At 37.3% G+C, this 20987-nt stretch overlaps 1 protein-coding gene across 2 annotated transcripts in view; it reads left to right on the top strand.

Moving 5' to 3' along the window:
• Positions 1–20987, top strand: part of sm (heterogeneous nuclear ribonucleoprotein L) — a 409478-nt gene that overhangs the window by 39495 nt on the left and 348996 nt on the right. For both annotated transcript variants that reach the window (XM_033484191.2, XM_033484192.2), the window contains exon 2: positions 14529–14572. In XM_033484191.2, the coding sequence (XP_033340082.1) occupies positions 14529–14572 (44 nt within the window). The remainder of the gene's footprint in view (positions 1–14528; positions 14573–20987) is intronic.

The raw sequence follows: 20987 nt of genomic DNA, 5'->3' as shown, positions 1-20987 counted from the left end.
TGTTGTTCATGAAATGACGGATATTTTAAGTAAATATTCGAGTTGATGCAACTGTGTTAAAAAAAAGCTTTATTAATGAAAATAAGCTGTATCACATTCTATGTACTTTCGAAAAAGTCTGGATTATTCATCGTTCTCGATCATTTGAAAGCATTGTTGTGTGGTGCGTCCATTAACTGTGCCTCTGCCGAATGCTTTATTAACATTTTGCACTGCTTCCATGGCAATATGCCCGCATCTAAATTCATACAAACAAATAAGTCGAATTTCTTCGGAATCCATCTTTTGGTTTTTCATTGTTACAAATTTAGTATAATATAAAGTTGTCAACCAACGTTGCTTATTATGGAAACGTCAGACTGTAGAAATAAAATTAATATAAGAATATTAATAAAAATAATAATATTATAAATGTAGATAATAACGTGTTACTTGACATTCATTCCTGAGAATTACACGAAATCTATCAATTCAAAAAATCGCCACTTTATGCACGACAATCTAATATTTCTTTATCCTTTATTGCATATCGTTCTCGATTTGGAACTTAACCCTTTGCACTCGAAGCTATTTTAACTGTAAATATAAAATCATTTCTCTCACTTACAGAATTGTTATTTTATAGGATAAAATAAAATGCATTTTATGCATATGAAATGGACTCTTGGGACTCACACAACAGTTACACTCTTAACAATTTTTTAAATCTAAACTTCGTTCATATGAAAATTATCTTAAAACGCGATGCAACAAATTTTAGTGGTGCCTCTGAGTCACCACTCGAGTGCAAAGGGTTAATTTAAGCAAAATTGAACATTGCAAGTATGCATGCTGGTTCCATACGGGACTCACGGCCAGCCCGATAGATGTCACTAATTGTTCAAGTAAAATTGTTTTCGCGATTTTCATACAAAATAAATGTGGAAATAGTCATAAAAATCGTTAAATGACCATTGTCTTTCTAACGTTTTTCTTTATTTTCTTTCCATGCCATTATTTAAGCGCTGTAACAGTCGAACGTATTTTTTAACTTGTTATGAAAATTCGTGCAATTATGGGTTACCGAAATTCTCGAGAAGAAACCTCGTAAATCAAACTTCTCTGTGCGTCAAAGGTATAAATTAATGGGATAAAACGAATAATACAATCTGAATTATTTGTTACATACTTAATAATCAAATTATACGTTCTCAACTCCTGGAATAAGATGTGTACAGGCTTTTGATGTTGTCGTCGCTATGGCGACATTCCTTCCAGATCCCTCAAAGGGTTAAAATCGGAGGATTAAATGAACGTTGTTTTAATAGCGTGGGAATTTGGAACGCCCACTATCTACATACGTGGGAACCACGTGGTTTTGAAATACCCCGTCCCTCCTATCCTCATCAAAATCTGCTGGAGAACATTCATATTATTCCAGCGCGTACGCACACATGGTAGAACCGTGTTTATCCGCAGCTTGTTTATACGAATGAATTGATGTTCCACCTTAGATATACGAACGCGTAATTGAACCTTTATTATCCGAACTGCTGTCGAGCCTATCCTCAGCTATAATGAAACAATTAATTCTTGGTAGCATAGGACGATAATTTTTATGAACAAGAAGCAAGATAATTATAATATAATATAATAATATATATAATAATATAATAATAATATAATAATAATATAATAATATATATAATAATATAATAATATATATAATAATATATATAATAATATAATAATATATATAATAATATAATATAATTATAATATAATAATAGTATTAAAAATTGGGAAAATCGTTTTATATTAGATTATCAAGTATGAAATGGAGCAAAAAATGCACATAATTGAATTCGATACTTTTCCAATAAAAACTTTTTATTTTTAATCAAAGTATGCACCCATATTATCGATACACTTTCGCCATTTTAGAGGTAACTCATTTATCCCTTTGCTGTAGAAGCGTGGATCACGGGAGTCGATGAACTCTTGAAACGCCATTTTGACAGCCTGTGCGGAATTGAATTTTTTTCCAGATAAAAAGTTGTTTAAATTTTGAAAGAAACGATAGTCAGTGGGGGCAGGGTCTGGCGAGTACGGTGGGTGACGGAGAGTTTCCAACTTCAACTCCTGTAGCTTTGACACGGTCGTTCGTGCGGCACGTGGCCGAGCGTTGTCGTGCAGGAGGATTGGAGTCATCGGTCAATTCATGCGGTATCCACTTGTCCAGCTTTTTCACTTTACCGATTTCTGCCAATTGAGTCAAGATTGTTTGCTTCGATACATTGTACATTAATGATAATTCACGCGCACTTTGGCTGGGATTCGCTTCCGCAGTGGCTTTCAGGACGACGTTATCCACCCGAGTCTTGGGTCGACCACGTGGTTCATTAGACAGGTCGAAATCTCCCGAACGAAATTTTTTAAACCAACGAGCTACAGTCGCGTTTGTAGCCACTTGAATGCCGAACACACGATTGATATTGGCGACTGCCTGCCGTGTTGTGGCTCCACGATGGAACTCGTACTTCATCAACACACGAATTTCGCTGATTTCCATGGTCTCACTTAATCGCCTATACAAAAAAACTATTGCAAATTTTGTTCAAACTGAAATATGAGTTAGAAAGAGGAAAAGATGCACCTTTCACGCGAAAAACAAATTATGCCAAAATACGGCGTCTAAATGAGGTTGCGTGCGATTGATGCTTGCTCCATTTCATACTTGACAACCTAATGTTAAGGAAAATAATAAATCCACCAATGAAAGTAATTACATAATAATAATGAATATTATGAATTTTTACGTGTTTACTTTGTTGTCGCAACAATATCTCGATTGATGTTGTTAGATTACAAACGTCCAACGGTAACGTGGTAACTGTATCTGTCTTCTCTGGTTACCAGACATAGACGTTGAACCTCAGTTACCCGATCTGCAGCCTCGATTATCTGAATGAATCGAAACATGGTGAGAGGGACAACTAGTGAACATTTATTATCGGAACACCTCTATTATACGAACTGCTTTGTCTCCGGACGTGTTCGGATAGACGAGATACCATTGAACATGCTTAGATGAATACTTGGCAAAGTTCGTTAGAATTATATATGTTTGCAAATGAGGAAGTGAATGAAAATTTATTTTGAATTGGATCAGTTCGTTTTATATATATTATTTATATATAAATTATACAAATATATAATCTAATAAGTGTACGTTCATTCGTTTATGTTTACATTTGCGACCCTGGTGTTATGTACCGCCAAATTATTTCAAATGTTGTGACAATCGATTTATTGCAGTTTATCCTTCAGTATGATCTGAAGATCATCATGTAGCAGGTCGTTGAATTCGTCTCGCCTACAATACTATGAAGTTAAAATTACCTAGCTTCATTTAAAAATATAACGGCGACCTTGTCTTTTTTATCGAAAATCAATTTGCTCTTAAATTTAAACAACTGCAATTTCTTGTCGGTAAAATACTGATTAACTTTGACAGGAAACATTTGAATACAGTAAATTTTCCCTAATTGACGCACAGTTTGGAAATAGTAATAGACAATTTGGGAAGAGGAGATACGATTATTCGAGCCTTGCGGCTGCTCGTTTTCATAGTTGTTGACAATCGGTAACTATAAAAACGAGCCGCAAGGCGCGAATAATACATTTTAGTGCATTTTTATTAATGCATTTAATGCATTTAATTAATAGTTCATTTTTGTGCACAATCTGAGCGTCAATTAGGGAAAATTTACTGTGCATGTAACAATTCTGTATTTGTAAAATAATACATCTGCTTTAAAGCATTAGTAAATAAATAAATAAATGAATGAATGAATAAATGCATAAGTAAGTACATAAGTACATAAATAAATATATAAATAAATACATAAATAAATACATAAATAAATACATAAATAAATATATAAATCAATATATAAATAAATAAATACACAAATAAATATCTAAATTAATATATAAATAAATGCATAAATCAATATCTAAATTAATATATAAACAAATAAACACAAATAAATATATAAATTCAATACAAAAATCTTCCCTCCTCCATTACATGCTTCAACTGTAACAATTACACCGGCACAACTAGTAACAAACAGATCCATTGAAAATAATCCCTCGAGGTACGTATACGACGCCTTGGGAGTAGCTCGGGATCAAGTAAGTCGTGAGTAAAAACGGATCCGGCGGAGGCGTGATGCGTCACACGGTTACCGGAAGTGAGCCAGCAAACACGGTGTGTGCACCGGGCTGATCCAAAAATTCCCAACGTTCGATCGGCACAACGGAAAATCGATCGAAAGCGTGGCCCCCGGTCAACAGCGGGCACTTCTTTTCTCCGCGGTCTGCGTAATCCATTGAGCCTGAAACCACGTGGTTGGCGCGCGGCCAGCGTTGGGTTATGTTTATAACAACGTTATACAGATCCTACGTGGGATTCACCGGTGCCTCGTAACGGCGATAGTATGCGGCCTGTACGAGGATGCGACACGCCGCGCCGTCAGAAATGTTGGATCGTTTCCCCCGCGGGTATTCCGCAAGAATCTCCTCTCCGCGCGGCCACCCCGCCCTCGCCTTCACCCTCACCCCGGAGGTTTTGCTTGGCCACCTGCCCAAGTTGCCAAACTTTTTCTGCAACGTGGTTCTCGCTCTCGTTCTCGTTCTCGCTCTCGTTCTCGTTCTCGTTCTCGTTCTCGTTCTAGTTCTCGTTCTCGTTCTCGTTTCCGTTCTCGCGTCGCGAGCGTGTTTCCACGATTTCGCGCGGATATTTCGAAGCGAATCGCCAGTCACGAGGCAGACAGCGACGCTCTCCGCGATGTGTTCTCTGACGTTCGATCCGCATTAACGACCACCGGATCACTTTAACCGCGGACCGTATCAACAGACATTTCGTGTGCAATCCAAACACGTATTTCTGCGCTAACTTTTCCTCGAATCAAACTTCGCGGATAAAGTTGTTGCGTTAACTCTCTCATATGGGCGGGGACTCGTCGTAGCTGCAAGTTCGATGCTGCAAGTTGGGACTTTCATCTACGGCTGCGACTGTCGATATCGTGTCGATATTTTATAGATAATAATTTCATGATTTCTACAATAAGAGTGATAATAATTTTTGATAGGATTTGTCGAGACTCATGGGCGCCAAAAATCTACTTTTTACTGGTCGGAAAAATCGCAACTTCGTAGTCTACTATGGGTGCCTCATGAAGAATAATTATCCGAATAGAATTGAGAACTCCAGGAGGATGGATCAATAATGATCGAATTTATAATTCTATTGCTATAATATATAATTATATTATCTATTATATAATAATAATATAATACAATATTATATAATAATTATATAATATATAATATTACATAATAATATTATTATATATTGCGCAATGTGCATAATATGTGCATAATGTGTAATATTATTATATAATATATTATATAATAATATATAATTCTATTGCAAATTTATAATTCACATGCTTCCATTATAATTTTTTTTATAGTTATACCATTTATAATTGGTGGATTCGGAAATTGACTGGTCCCACTAATAATTGGAGCTCCAGACATAGCATTGCCACGAATAAATAATATAAGATTTTGACTACTAATCCCATTATTAATTCTTTTATTATTAAGAAATATTTTTAACTCGGGTTCAGGTACAGGATGAACAGTTTATCCTCCATTATCATCATCTGAATTTCATCCAAGAACCTCAGTTGATTTCACAATTTTGTTCACTCCATATTGCTGGAATTTCTTCTATTATAGAATCAATTAATTTTATTGCCTCGATGATATCAATAAAAAATATATCTTTAAATTACGATCGAATTCCTTCCTAGAGTTTCGCAACTCAGAAGTTGCGATTTGTCATGACAATCACTTCTTTTTCGACCTTCTTGCATCTCACAATCCTAACTGGACCTACATTCAATCGATATCTAGTATGTGTGAACGCAAAAATGATTTTTTTCAATGTGTTCGTTTTAACTGTTGCACGATACGCGAGTTATTCGGTGCTTTTGTGATAAGATTCATTTTTACCGAGCGACAAATTACTGCGCGTACACGTGACGTTACCGCTCATCCCTGCTCATCCATTTACCTGTCATCAGTGGCAGTATGTGCTCAGGGTTATACACGACGCTATGTACACTAAAGCCTCGATAACTGTTGCACTTTGCCACCCGTCACTCGTTTCGGCCTGCTGACTTCCTGTAGCGTGCGTTTTTCTTTTGCCCGTAAAGTATTGGTTTGGCAACTAAGTAATTGCCGATTTCAGTTATAGCTGTCTCTCGCTCCCATTTTTATGATATCCGTAAATGTTATATTATAAAATTATTATTATTATTATTATGTTATTTTTTATTATCCGTGAATGTTAGCAACTGGACAAATTGAAAGGAAAAGCGACCAGAATTGGTCAATCGTAAAGGTGTCATTTTCCACCAGAACCAGCGATTAATTGAAGATGTTCGAGCTGTTCTCGCGCCCCGGTTTCGCATTAATATTAATTAAGCAAACTTTGTACGAATCCTTTGATTAGGGCCTAATTTATTGATTATCCAAGAATTGCTGTTCCATTGGGTTGGCAACTAAGTAATTGCCGATTTCAGTTATAGCTGTCTCTCACTCCCATTTTTATGACATCCGTAAATGTTATGTTATAAAATTATTATTATTATGTTATTTTTTATTATCCGTGAAAGTTAGCAACCGGACAAATTGAATGCAGCGGTCAAGGAAAAGCGACCAGAATTAGTCGATCGTAAAGGTGTCATTTTCCAGCTAGGCCGCACACGTCTTTGTCCACTCGGCAAAAATTGATGGATATTGGTTGGGAATCGATGTTACACCCACCATATAGCCCTGATCTCGCGCCATCGGATCACCACTTATTTCGATCCCTGGACAACTCCCTTCGTGGTAAAACTTTTAATGACGACGACGCTGTAAAATCTCACTTAACTCAGTTTTTGGCAGAAAAGGATCAGACTTTCTACGAGCGTGGAATTTTCAAGTTGTCAGAGAGACGGCAAAAGGTCATCGAACAAAATGGAAAATACATTACAGATTAAACTTCGTTCCAAGTAAAAAGAAATTCGTTATTTCATTGAACAAATCAGCAATTACTTAGTTGCCAACCCAATAGTATAACAGTATGAGGTGTACACTCTTTAGGAATCCAGTGTGCATATAAACAATATGCTTAATTGAAAACGTTAGCAATATATATTTGTGCATCGACGAATTGTATGTACAGTAATTTTTCGAAACGTCGCGTTATAAGAACGACAAACAAGTTTGTTTCTTAACGATGAAATTGCATCTAAATATTGCATCGTAATCTGTAAAGAAAATACTATTCTTCCTATTCTCATTAACAGTTATCGTTAATATAATAAAATAGCAGAGTAAAAAAGCATTTATTTCCATAATAATATTTCTGATCGTCGAAAGAAAGGAAGCTTTAAACTAATAAAACCATTCTTAACATGTTCCGTGCCACGTGTACCATCGATGATACACGCTTGCATGTTTACTTAGTGAACTGAACAAATTGTTTACAAGAAATTTAGAACCGAAGAATCAATTTCCACCGCAAGAATGGGCGTTGATAAGTTTTTGTTACGTTGTTGTGTGTACGAGAATTAATAATTGCACGTAATACATCAAGTTTTAGTAAAATATCAAAGTGTGAAGATTCGAGTAAAAAAAGCTCGGCACGGAACGTGTTAAGCATGCGGAGACAAATACATAAATGACATTGCATTTGAAACTGTATGAGAGAACAACTCTATGTATTATAGAATATCTAGCTTTGCTCAAAGGGTAGAAGACACGCGATGTTAGCAATATTTTCAAATATCCGGGAAAGTGGCAAATTAGATAAGACGTTCAACTAAGGGCGCGGCAGCATTGCGCCCCCGGCTGCATAATCGTTGCAATCTCGGTCACCGAATGCAAACCGTGTCTCATTCTATCTCGACGTTCCTCGCTCTGTCTGTCTATAATCCTTGAAAGGCGCGGAAAAACTGCACCTGTTGCGAATACGTGGCATGGCGAACTCTCGAATCTGCAACAGTTATCACAGAGCATTGCTGCACATTCCTGCTAAACGACAGAGAGCGGGCACGTGTACATGTGTGTGAGTAATGCGTATGAGCTCGAGGCATTCCAAGTTCTCACTTAACACGTTGACTGCTCATTACGAGTTACCTCATACATAGTAAGCAATCTGGCTCTTAGCGCCGACTGCATGAATTAATTCGTAGACAACGATTCGATGTATATGAGAATAGATCTCAAGACACGAGAATACTCGCGGCAGTTATATGTAATTTGTAATCTATTACCGTCATAGACAACTATGTTAACCTTAGTACGGACTCCTTGAGATCTTTCATGCGAGCTCGGCTAAACTTTTTCTGCACTACTTTCGCCGCTGTAGAAATGCTCGTTATTTATTCTATTAGTTTATACAAGTCAGTAAATAATTTTATAGTTACATTATATCTTCTTGTTTCTATTAAAAATCCGTCATTGTGAAATAAATTTTTATGAAATATCTATTCTATTTTTTACTGGAAAATAGTATCATTATTAGACAGCGGATTTGTATGCAAAATAAAAATTGTCTCCATCAATTGCAAGGAATAGCATCAATTGCAACTTCATTCTTCTTTTGATTATCTTATAGTGGATTAAAAATAATACATACGTTTGCAAATGCTTTTAATTTTTACGTTATTTGAAATGATAAGAAACCGATTTTGCCATAAATGCATAAAATCCGCATTAATAATTGTTAGAAGAATAATTATTAACATAATATGTAATATAATAATTTTCATTTCGTCCTTTTCGAGGATTAATCCTCTTTTTATTGAATCCGTTTCGTTCAAAATTTAATTACGTTAGAAAATAATTTGTTTCTAATTATATGAAAAATGGAGAGCGACCTCTTGGCACCCATTTGAATTCTTTCGCGGTAGTTAAAGGGCCCCTACTTATCGAGAAATCACTGGTTTTGTTCAAATCATCTTCATCAACGTTCAAGAAAAATTCAAGCCAGTTAGCCCAGCTTTAGAAAAGTTGTTGCGCTTTGAAAGCTGTTCGAACACTTTTCACCAGGGTTTCTAATGTTTCCAGACGTAACTATAGTTCGTTTTCAAATCATCTTCTATCGAGATGTTCGAACGGAAATCACAGGAATTCTACGCATTGTGATACAACATACAAAGCTCTCGTGCACAGCGTGTTAGATCTATTGGCACAGCCGAGCATTCGGAGTGGTCATTAATTCTCTAAATTCGGTGGATGGATAATCTGACTCGGCAAACGTTCGCGTTGCCATTAGATGCCAACTACGCTTTTCGGGTATCTCGGGAATCACTGCGATACGATCCTTTTGTCGCGCTCCTCCGCCTGGAGAACCTGCTCGAAGGATCCAAACGGGCTTTGTCAGCCGATTTCCGGACGCGATGTATTCTTTCCACGACTAATCCGCGGAAGGTTCTTAAAGTTTACTTCGGAGTTCCCTTTTAATCCTATTAGACAGTCTTAATGTTCTACCCTCCCGACTACTTGGCACACCTTCTTCAGTCTGGGAATTTCGCAGCGCTAGGTAAAAGTTAGGCGCGATCGTGTCCCACGATGAAAATCTTAATTGATTTTCGGTCGACTTTCCGTTTCGCCCTTTTCAACGGTTAATGAAGAAAGTTTCGGCGGTCGCGACACAACGGCTCGTCGTACCGCCGCGTTTTATGCGGCGCCGCATATTCCACGGCCGTTAATGAAACGGTCGGTACGGAACAACGTTTACAAAAATATGTAAACCGCGGAACAATGATGTGTACGCGCACATTCGCCGCAGCCGTTTGCAAATTTATGAGCGACTTTTACGAGCCGCTCTTCGATGCATGCGACTGGCTAATTGACACAGTTCCTGCCGGGACTAATGAATGTTAACGTACAATCGCGTGCTTATTGTTTCATCGGAATCGTTTCGTTCACTGTTTCCCGCTTGATCGCACGTAAATATGAATTGCCATGTTTTATTCACAGACGGATTTTACGTATTCAGCATCTGATCGAATTTCCAAACGTGCGAAGCGTGAGAAAAAACAATTTTATGCAGTTTTTGAAGCGATTTTATGGAATTTTAAAATAGCTTGTTGTTAATGTTGCAGCGACGATGCAACAAAATTGTGATTCAATTTTCTGTATTGTAGGACGCACGAGTTTTGCGATATTATCGGTTTTCAGGATAAGCTAGTTATTTACCGTAATAAATAAACGCATGTTACGGAAATCTGTGGAACGGAAAGTTAAGGTACAATGAATTTGTTACAACGAATAAAATAATACCTATTTTCCAGTTCATGTATCCCTGGGATTATAGTAGTTTCCTGGGGATGAATATAACGACATTGATCCAGTTTTAATATCTATAAATGAAAGTAACTCGTTAATTACACACTTAAACATCTCGTGGACTAATAATTTTTTCACATGGAGGTTTAATATGTTTTTCTTCGGAACGATGGACCGAACTGATAAGTGTATTCAAAATTATATAATTTCGTTTGAAAAAACAAAGTTTATCTTCATTTGTACTGTACGCGTCCGCTTACAGAAAAATGGATTAGATCATCTTGTAGCTCCTTCGAAACGATTTAATTTCTATAGGAAACATTTTTTGTGTAGTGTATAATGAACGAGCTGTCGTCGTTTACAGATTAAAGTCGGACATCTCGTATAATAGTGTACAATATGATAGAACATCGGCTAAAATGGAAATCGTGAAATAGACCAAAATGGAATGTAATCGATTAGAACGGCGAAGAATGATAAATGTGGATGAACAGTAATAGTTATTGGATAGAAAAAGAAGGGAGGTAATATACAGAGTATCCCAAAAATGTCTCGCAATCCGAAAGTAAGGGATTCCTGAGGTCATTTGAAGCAACTTTTTCCTTAGCGAAAATGCAATCCGCGGCTTCGTTTACGAGTTATTAACGAAAAACAGTGACCAATCAGCGGCGAAATCAGCTGGCGCGAGACGGCCGAGCCAATGAGCAGAAATGGGCGTCGCGCGCTCAGTGCCAGCTCGTGCCAGCCGAGCTCACATCTTATTGGTCAGAGTTTTTCGTTGATAACTCGTAAATAAAACCGCGGATTGCATTTTCGCTAAGGAAAAAGTTGCTTCAAATGACCTTAGGAATATATATATAATTTTTTATTATATTATATATATATATAATTAATATAGAATAATAATAATATATTTATAGAATAATATATATATATATATATATTCTATCCATTAACTAGAAGAATTATAAAGATTTTCGCGGTAACTGCGCGCTGATGTTTTTATTAAAAATTAAATAACTTAGTTCGAAGATGATTACGCGAGGAACCTCGTAAAATGCTGTCACCTGTACAAGTAAATAACGTTATACCGTCAAGCATGCCGGCAGGCAACCGGGGGAGGGTCGTAAATTATGAAATTAAATTACTTTCGTAAAGCTATCGGGGCCGTCGTTGGCGATATCGTTCGTTACATGAAATCTGCATAAATTGAGAATATAATGTTCCTTCGATCTTCCGGGGCTATATCTGGAATACAAATTGTCCCCCCATTAAACTTTGATTCAGGTCGGTCGTTATTCAAAAAAAATTGCTGCGAGAAATTCCTGTTAACGATATATGTATGTTTCTGGCTCCTTTTAAAGTTTTAGCGCGGTCTTCCTTTTTGTTAGTTAAAAGTGGATGTAATTGAATTGAAATTGCGTTAAAGCGGATGAACGGCGCAACGCTGCAGTCTCGGCTTAATGCATTTCCAATATAGTCTAATTAAGAAGTATTACCTGGCAAACATATTTTAATCAACGTGTGTGAACCACTGTATTATTACCAATGTACGAAGGTCGCATCTGATTAGAAAAGTGCATGCGAAATCTTTTTGTTAAAAAAGTTTATACTGCCACAAAGAAGTGTTTATACTTTCAGAATGAACCAGCAGTGAACGGTGACTTTCTCGTGTTGCTTTATATCGATGAAAAGAGTGTATTTATTTAGACAATTTTTATTATAATGTATGTTTGAATTAGGAAATTTATTCAATCGTTTTCTATGAAAGAGTCTTTATAATAATCATATATTATATATAATCATATATATAATCATATTATATATAATATGATATATATAATCATTATAATCTATGTATGATCATTTATTCAATCGTTTTCTATGAAAGAGTCTTTTTAACAACTTTTAATTACAAAATGTGAAACCGGTGATTTTGAGACATGCTCGGCGCGTTTAGTGTTAACTCTATAACGTCACATTAGTCTCGTTGTGAATATTTAGCACATAATCCGCTAAATGTGGATGTTATTCGTGTCTTTTAAAATTGAGATCAAGTTTTGTCAAAGTAACAACTGACAATTAATAAATTTAAATTATCAACCTTGTGCAGGAATTTATTGGCAAGAAAGAAGTACTAATCAACGTAGCTGTGAAAGAAATCGCATTGCAAGGAAACAAATTCGATTGTTTATATCTCAGCGTTGCGTTGAAGTCACATAAATGATATATATATATATATATGTATAATGTTTTTTAATTCGATTTCATTTTTAGCTAGAAAAGTGGCGAAAGTATCTTGTCCGGCGGTTGCTTCTTCTTCGTAAACAAGTGAGACTGTGCGGCGCGATTTTCAATGTTTGCTTCACGCATCGATTCAATTTGTTTAACCCTTTCAGTGCCATGCGAGAAAGAGGAGAGAATAACCGGCCGAATTTCACGGTTTTACCAGGGTTTGGGAAAATGCTCATAAAAACCAAACAAGAAGCAATATTTACGTGATTCAAAAAACAGTAAATTAAGGACGAAATAGAGAACAAAACGATGACACTAGTTTTTCTCTATTCATTGAAAATTATATAAACAACAAAGGTGTAAAAGATCTTAAAGAAAGTAAAAGTCCAGTTCTCTCTTACACAAAACGTATTGGCGCATAAAAAAAGTCATCTTTCCATCATAATTTTATATAGACCATTTATTACAAAGTATATACTTTGCATTTCCGATATATTTTGCAACAAGATAAATAATATTACATAACAAACATAAAAAATAACTCGAAGGTACACGGTAAGCGCCGGGCGGATTATCTCTTCCGAAATACGTGATTGTTATAGGTAATATATCATTGCTGAAACAAAATTATGTTGTCATAAATATATTTGTGATAAAATTTTGCATAATACTTCATTATAATAACATAAATATTTATATGTATATTTTTATATTGTAAATGTGTAAAATTTTGTTATTATAAAGCGCTGTAAGGCGCGGGCCGATATATCGGCTCTGGCTCTTCTCGCCAGTGCAGCAAGAGCCGATATATCGGCCTCCGGCACTAAAAGGGTTAAGATTCCTTAAGATAGTCCCTTAACTGTTTAAAACTCGTACCAGGAATGGTCGAACATTTTTTTCTACGAGCACTTTTTCCAGAAGAACGTGCGCCGTTACGGTGTAGAAATAGAACTTGATCAAATAATATCGGACAATATATCGTCCGAAGATTCGGCGGTGTAGCTAGTCAAATGTTGCATACAATTTAAGGATTTTACCTATGGCCCAATACCTACCCGCCCCTTAACTGTCTCGCTGCACTATTTCCGTCGCTTTGGGTGCTGTCGTAAAAAGACGCGCGGACGTGTATTAATAGATTGCTCGAGTACGCATCCCTGGTGACATCGCGCACCATCGAAATTCAGCCAAACCTGCAGCGTGCATTTCTCTTATGCAACCTTCGGCCAATAAACGGAAAACGATGGTGCGTGTCGACAGGCGGAGGATGAGATCCCCAATGCACGCCTCTTTGGAGATGTCGCGTCGCGAGATTCTATCTCAGATATTCACTGCGCGACGCTGTCTTTTGTCTTTCTGTCCTCTGTATTTTGTCTTTCTGTCTTTTGTCTTTCTTATGTCCATCTTTCACTATTTCATTCATTCGCTTTCTCACCGTTTCACTCTTACTTGTCTTACCGAATTTCTCTCTGTATGTTCCTGCAGTCTTCTGTCTTTTGTCTAACACTTTTTTTATCTTTTTCTGTTCTTTTATCTCTCTCCTTCTGTCTTCTGCCTTTTGTCTCTCGCTCTCTCTCTCCTTCTGTCTTCTGCCTTTTGTCTCCCTCTCTCCTTCTGTCTTCTGCCTTTTGTCTCTCTCTCTCTCTCTGTCTTCTGCCTTTTGTCTCTCTCTCTCTCTCTCTCTCTCTCTTTCTCCCTGTCTCCTGTCTCCAGTTTACTGCCTCCTTTCTCCCATCTCCCAGCTTTTTCTGTCTTCCTTCTGTGTCGAATGTTCTTTGTTTTCCCACCGCGAACATCGTATCCTATGGAACAGTTCCGCATTGTTCGAGAGCAAATTTATTTATTTACCTGCCGTCCGAACTCGACTGATATTTATCTGTTCCCGTTTGTTTCAGAATCACGAGTATGGCGGGTATGGGGACGAGCCGCGACGTAAAAGGTACGTTTCAAATATATATAGATATATTTTAACACTATGTGCCCGAGAAGGCACAATAGGCTTTTCGATTGTAGTTTCGGTTCGTGGTGGCGCACAGTGCGCGCGAGTTAACGAGCGTTAGAGACGAAATTTCGAACTGCTAAACTACTCGATTTTCGGTATAGATATGTTAATACCGTGATTCAAAGAGAATTTACTAATTCGTGAAAAGAATCTGAACTGTTTGTTGAATAGACAGAGCTAGTTAGTAATTTGTTGCCGTTGCAATTATTTGCTACCGATGAATTGTTGGCAGAAATATGTTTCTTCTGAACTCGAAGAGTTTCGAATATCGGCATTTTGTTGATCTGTTACTTTATTATTATAAATGAATTATTTATTTATTATTATATGAATTATTATAAATATAGTAAATTTTATTTATTTCGTGCTTCGAATACAGTTTCAATAACAGTAAACATTTTTGTTCTTTCTTTTCCTGAATTGCTCGAAAGTCGCTTATTAAAAACTGTCAACATGTCCTTATCAGTGTGACCAAAAAACGTTATCATTCTCTAAAAATATTAATTAATCATTTAACTATTATTAACATTTTAATTATGCATCGATAAAGCTGCGAATTCTTATGTTACACATCCCTTTTCACTTTAGTTATAGCTATGCTCTCATAAACTCACATGATAACCAAAAGTGTCCCGGTTTATGCGCAATCCGCATCCACATTCGCCTGACTATAAAGCGTTAATACCAGCTAGGGGAAGATCGGCTAGCACCGACCGATCTAAATTTTCTCGTTATACCTCGGTCTAGACCGGATAAAAATCGAAATTTGAGAAACGGATCGGTAGTTCGTGAAATCGCACGATAAGAACTGGTAATTTGCAAGAGTGGGAAAAAATGTAATTCGAACGAAAAGGACAATTGCTAAAGCAGCAGACTTAGCGAATTAAACGATTAATAATATTGTAAAAGACATTCAATTCTTCTAATCAATGAGTATCATTTATATTTTAGTTTTAGAATTTTTTGACAGTCCAATTAACACTGTCGAGCCCTAAACGCGACGAATGTGCTCACATGCAACAACGATGACATTCATTTATTTAAACGTCGTACAATTTCTATTATAATGTGCGCTTCAATAAATAAGTGTAACAAAAAGTTTCTCACAAAGAAACGAATCATTTTTCCTGGTTTGGTTAATTCTAGCGTTAATCGATACATTCGAGAGAAGCATTTGTAACACCTCATTTATATTCTTCACTGTCCACTTTCCTTCCTTCTTTTTCATGTAATCTCAGGCACGTTTCTACGTGAAAAATGTTACAATAGAACGACTGAATAATGATCTTGCAATTTAATCTTCAGTTACCGGGTAATTGAACTTAACGGATGAAATAAATGTGACCTCTACTGATAAAATGTCTTGGTGGTCAGTACGAACGTGTGAGAACGTTTTAGATTATAGTGTATAAATGTACAATGAAAATTGCAAAACTGGGACTGTTTATTATAATTAATCAATTATTCGTCAAATCTCTATTTCTCCAAATCTATTTGTTCCAAAACATATTTCTGTAAATATTTTTTGCAGATCTGCTGATCTTTTCATTGTTGCTGCTGTAATTGCGATTTATTCAACTTAATTGTGGAAAATTGAGTAATTATATATAATATTAATATATTATTTATTATTATTAATATATTATATTATAATATAATAATATGATAAATATAATTATAATATAATAATATGATAAATATAATTATTATATAATATAATAAATATAATTATTATATAATGTTAATATATTATTTATTATATATTATATAATATATTATTTATTACCTCCAATTCTTTAATTTTTCATAGTCGTATTAGGAATAAACAACTATTGGGTTGGCAACTAAGTAATCGCCGATTTCAGTTATAGATGTCTCTCACTCCCATTTTTATGATATCCGTAAATGTTATACTATAAAATTATTATTATGTTATTTTTTATTATCCGTGAAAGTTAGCAACTGGATAAATTGACTGCAGCGGTCAAGGAAAAGCGACCAGAATTGGTCGATCGTAAAGGTGTCATTTTCCAGCAGGACAATGCTAGGCCGCACACGTCTTTGTCCGCTCGGCAAAAATTGATGCATATTGGTTGGGAATCGATGTTACACCCACCATAGAGCTCTGATCTCGCGCCATCGGATCACCACTTATTTCGATCCCTGGACAACTCCCTTCGTGGTAAAACTTTTAATGTCGATGACGCTGTAAAATCTCACTTAACTCAGTTTTTGGCCGAAAAGGATCAGACTTTCTACGAGCGTGGAATTTTCAAGTTGTCAGAGAGACGGCAAAAGGTCATCGAACAAAATGGAAAATACATTACAGATTAACACGTTCCGTGCCGAGCTTTTTTTACTCGACTCTTCACACTTTGATATTTGACTAAAACTTGATGTATTACGTGCAATTATTAATTCTCGTATACATAACAACGTAACAAAAACTTATCACTACCCATTCTTCCAGTGGAAATTGATTCTTCGGTTCTAAATTTGTTGTAAACAATTTGTTCAGTTCACTAAATAAACATGCAAGCGTGTACCATCGATGGTACACGTGGCACGGAACGTGTTAAACTTCGTTCCAAGTAAAAAAAAATTGTTACTTCATTGAACAAATCGGCAATTACTTAGTTGCCAACCCAATAGTTTCGAATTTCCACGACTTCGTTCCGGAGCACGTTTCGACGTGCAAATTCGCACGAACATTCGCGGGCTGCCGGTCGCGGCAACCAACCATAAGCGAAGGGCCGAAAGAATGTCGAAACTGTTGTCAAGATTCGAAGTGTCGAACGCAATCGCGTCTGTTTGCGGAACGCGGTCGCGTCGCCATTCGCGTTGCCCGGTCGCCGCCCGCTCGGAGGAAAGTTGGTGCTCGCGAGCAAGTTCACCGGGCGGATATCACTCCATATCGAATTCCCTCCGCTTTGAATCACACTTAACGCTCGAGTTAACTTCTTATTATTAGACTTGGCCCGAGCCGGGGAGAGGCGGCTCGAAATCAGTCTGAAACTTCGGTGACCGGCTGCGACGTTTTAATTAATTTCGACGTATGCGCCTGTGCTCTCGCGCGCCGTTATCACCAGCCAATTCCACGGTACGCTCTCCCTTTTAACATCCAGCCATTGTTGCAACGTTGTTACCCTGCGAGGAACCATTAGCGGCAAGTGGGTCGGGTTAGTTATACAACCGTGCCGAACAGTTTCTAACAACGTTTCGACTACGATTTCATTGTTTAAACATTGTGCACCGGATTAACAGCCAAACAAAGCTTCGGCTACGACGTGATCCTACCAATTTGTTCGGTCTTCAGCTTTGTCACGGGTGTTACGGCTGTATACGTATATTTTTATGCAAAATAGAAACTTTCGGGGCATCGGTTGAAAAGGGTGGAACGGCTGGAGGAACGTTTTTACTTGTTACCTTCAAATATATTTATTTACGTCGGCACACAGTTGGTTCGGCAAGCCGGATTCTGTGACAAAAATACAATTTTTTAACTTTCGTATTCGAGCAAATTTTTCTTCTAATTTTTCTTTCTTCTTCAAAATCGAAATATTATTACTACCTTTATATTATAGTATGGTACACCTAAATATCTCTGCCAAAAGCGATGTTACAAACAATTGTCTTACATGGAATTTGACTGGTACTAGGAGACGAATATGAGATGCAAAAGTAGCTTTCTTTTGATATCATTTTGTTCGAAGTCCACGAGCTCGTCGATGTTAATTTGCATGCAAGTGTATATCTTTTGCGTTTCATCATGAAATTATATCTACCAATATTATTATGATTTTTGTATTTACTTCGTACTTTATTAGAGCATAATTTTGACCGACGGCACATTTAATATTTCACCGATAGTAAGAGAAAAAGCAGTTAAATCTTCTCTTTGTCGATGTACCCGGCCCGCGCTCTCCAAATTTCTTTCAATAATTTTAGCATTCTGGCTGTCAATGTTCTCGTTATATCCGCAAAAATATTCTTTCGTTCAGCTCGTAATAATTCCTGCGAATGTTTCTTAGATTTTCGATACTTTCTCCGAACTTCTCTGTCCACTTTCTTTATAGGATTCAAATCAGAAGATGGACGTGAATTCCATTATGCTTACACCAGTAGTTTGTTTCATTTGTTACAAATAATTTTGACATATTCTAGCAGCATGCTTGAGACCATCGTCCTTCGTAAAAGTAAATTTACAACCAATTTTTCGCCTTTCGAAATAAAATTTGCCGGCACACATCGTTTCATAGCATTGATTCACGATATTGCACATCTCCTGTTCGTTAAAAGCGCTAAATTTCCGCACACATATATGAACGAGAACGTACGTCGAATCTTTTTTCCCCCGCAAACATAAACCAGAAACCGGACAGATCGAAAGCAACGTGGAGCAAGCAGTCGTGGAAAAAGAATCGAACGAACGGGAAGGAAACGCTGCGTGGTATTTAAATTTAAACAATTAAATTGTTCAAGGGGCTAATTCGACGTGCACGGTGCAACAGCACTGGCCGCGTCGAACCGTGGCAGTGAAAAATTCTGCATTTCCTGGCGCCAACATTCAATTATTGCAGTAAAATTACATTAACCTGACGCGCGCACTGGGCGAAATTCTTGATTAAATTGGGGCTCCGGACGGGAGACAGCCGAAGGGAGAGCCGAACATTCGATTACCCCGAAGAGAAACGGAGGAAAAATTCTACTCGGTAATTTCCTTCCGAGATTCAACGGTGGCCGCGATACAACGGAAAAAGGTCTATTGATAGATAGCGGCGAATCCATTTTTCATGCGCCGCATCGATGTATTCCCACTTCTGCCCCGTTCCACGATCAATCGGAAATTCAACTGGCTGGCCACGACGACCGTTTTCTTGTGAAAGCGGCGAACGAGGGAGCCCCGGGTCCTTACCCGATTTTTGCAATGCACAGTTCTTCGAGAATCTGTTGCTTCCACTTCGAAATCTTTCGAGCGCGAGGAAAAAGTTCGAGTCTTATCAGATTTTCGTCGCGCGACTTTCCAGAGGAGCCTGGTTCTGACCAAAAAGTTCTTCCCGAAAGTTGTCTCGACGATTCTTCTTAGACAATTGTTGCAGAGCAAGCAGTCCGGGCATTCGCTTTCCGTGATCGAAATTATTTCGGAAATTCGCATTTCGGAAAAATCGGTTTCTTTCGTATCGTTTTCTTGGTGTACAAGACATTGTAAATGTGTACGCGAAAAACCGTGATTCGTATAAATAATTCGCTGTTAAGAGAAGTTCAATCGTGAGTTACACACTTTTCTATGCAATTGATATGAAAAACTCTCCGAACACATTTTTATCGAACAATATAACATTCGCGAATGGTATCGCATATTTTTTTAAACTAATAATAAATAATTGACATAATTAAGGTAGTGTCCACATGTTTATGGACGAGGGTGTACATATATCGGAATTGACGACGCTTGAATTGCTCGAAGGTGGACAGCTTTTGCAATTGTTGCGTCGCGCAATGGGCTGGAGATCTGTTCTTCGTGGTCGAAATTGAATTTTCATAGTTTGAACATTACTTGGTATGCGCCAATCTACAGGATGTCCCAAAAATGTCTCGCAAACCGAAAGTAGGAGATTCCTGAGGTGATTCGAAGCAACTTTTTCCTCAGCGAAAATGCAATCCGCGGCTTCGTTTACGAGTTATTAACGAAAATCAGCGACCAATCAGAGGCGAGATCATTTGACGCGACGCGGCCGAGCCAATGGGCGGAACTGGGCTCCGCGCGCTCGTTGGCTGGGCCGCCGCGCGCCAGCCGAGCTCGCCTCTTATTGGTCAGTGTTTCTCGTTAATAACTCGTGAACGAAGCGTCGGAGAACATTTTCGCAAAGGAAAAAGTTGCTTCGAATGACCTCGGGAACCGCCCATTTCCGGATTGCGAGACATTTTCGGGACAACTATATAACTCTTCTGTATCAAAATCCGTAAGTTTAGCCATTCTAGGAATATATTAACCAGAAATTGAAAGTAAAGCCAATTATTCTAAGAAGTCATTGTGGAACATGCACTAACAGTTTTCAGTTAATCTGTCATACATATTATTAGGCGTATTTTCATTGTTCGATATTTAAAACAATTTGAACTCTGCGAACGGGTTTCAAAAAATATCTAAAAACATCCAACACAGAATTTATTTCGTATATGAAAGCTTATAAACAATTCCGAAGACCAACACGCAAATTTCCAGTGCAGGTGCCTCTGCAAAGCCTCAAGATTATGGAACGTTGAACGATTTTTCACAGATTTCCGTGGTTCCGGCGTCGATGTTTCGGATAAAAGTTCATCAGTATTTATTTCGCAACAGATTTCAATA

This window comes from Megalopta genalis, chromosome 18, assembly GCF_051020955.1.
Source record: "Megalopta genalis isolate 19385.01 chromosome 18, iyMegGena1_principal, whole genome shotgun sequence".
NCBI classification, from domain to species: domain Eukaryota; kingdom Metazoa; phylum Arthropoda; class Insecta; order Hymenoptera; family Halictidae; genus Megalopta; species Megalopta genalis.
This window is presented reverse-complemented; position numbering and strand designations above follow the sequence as displayed.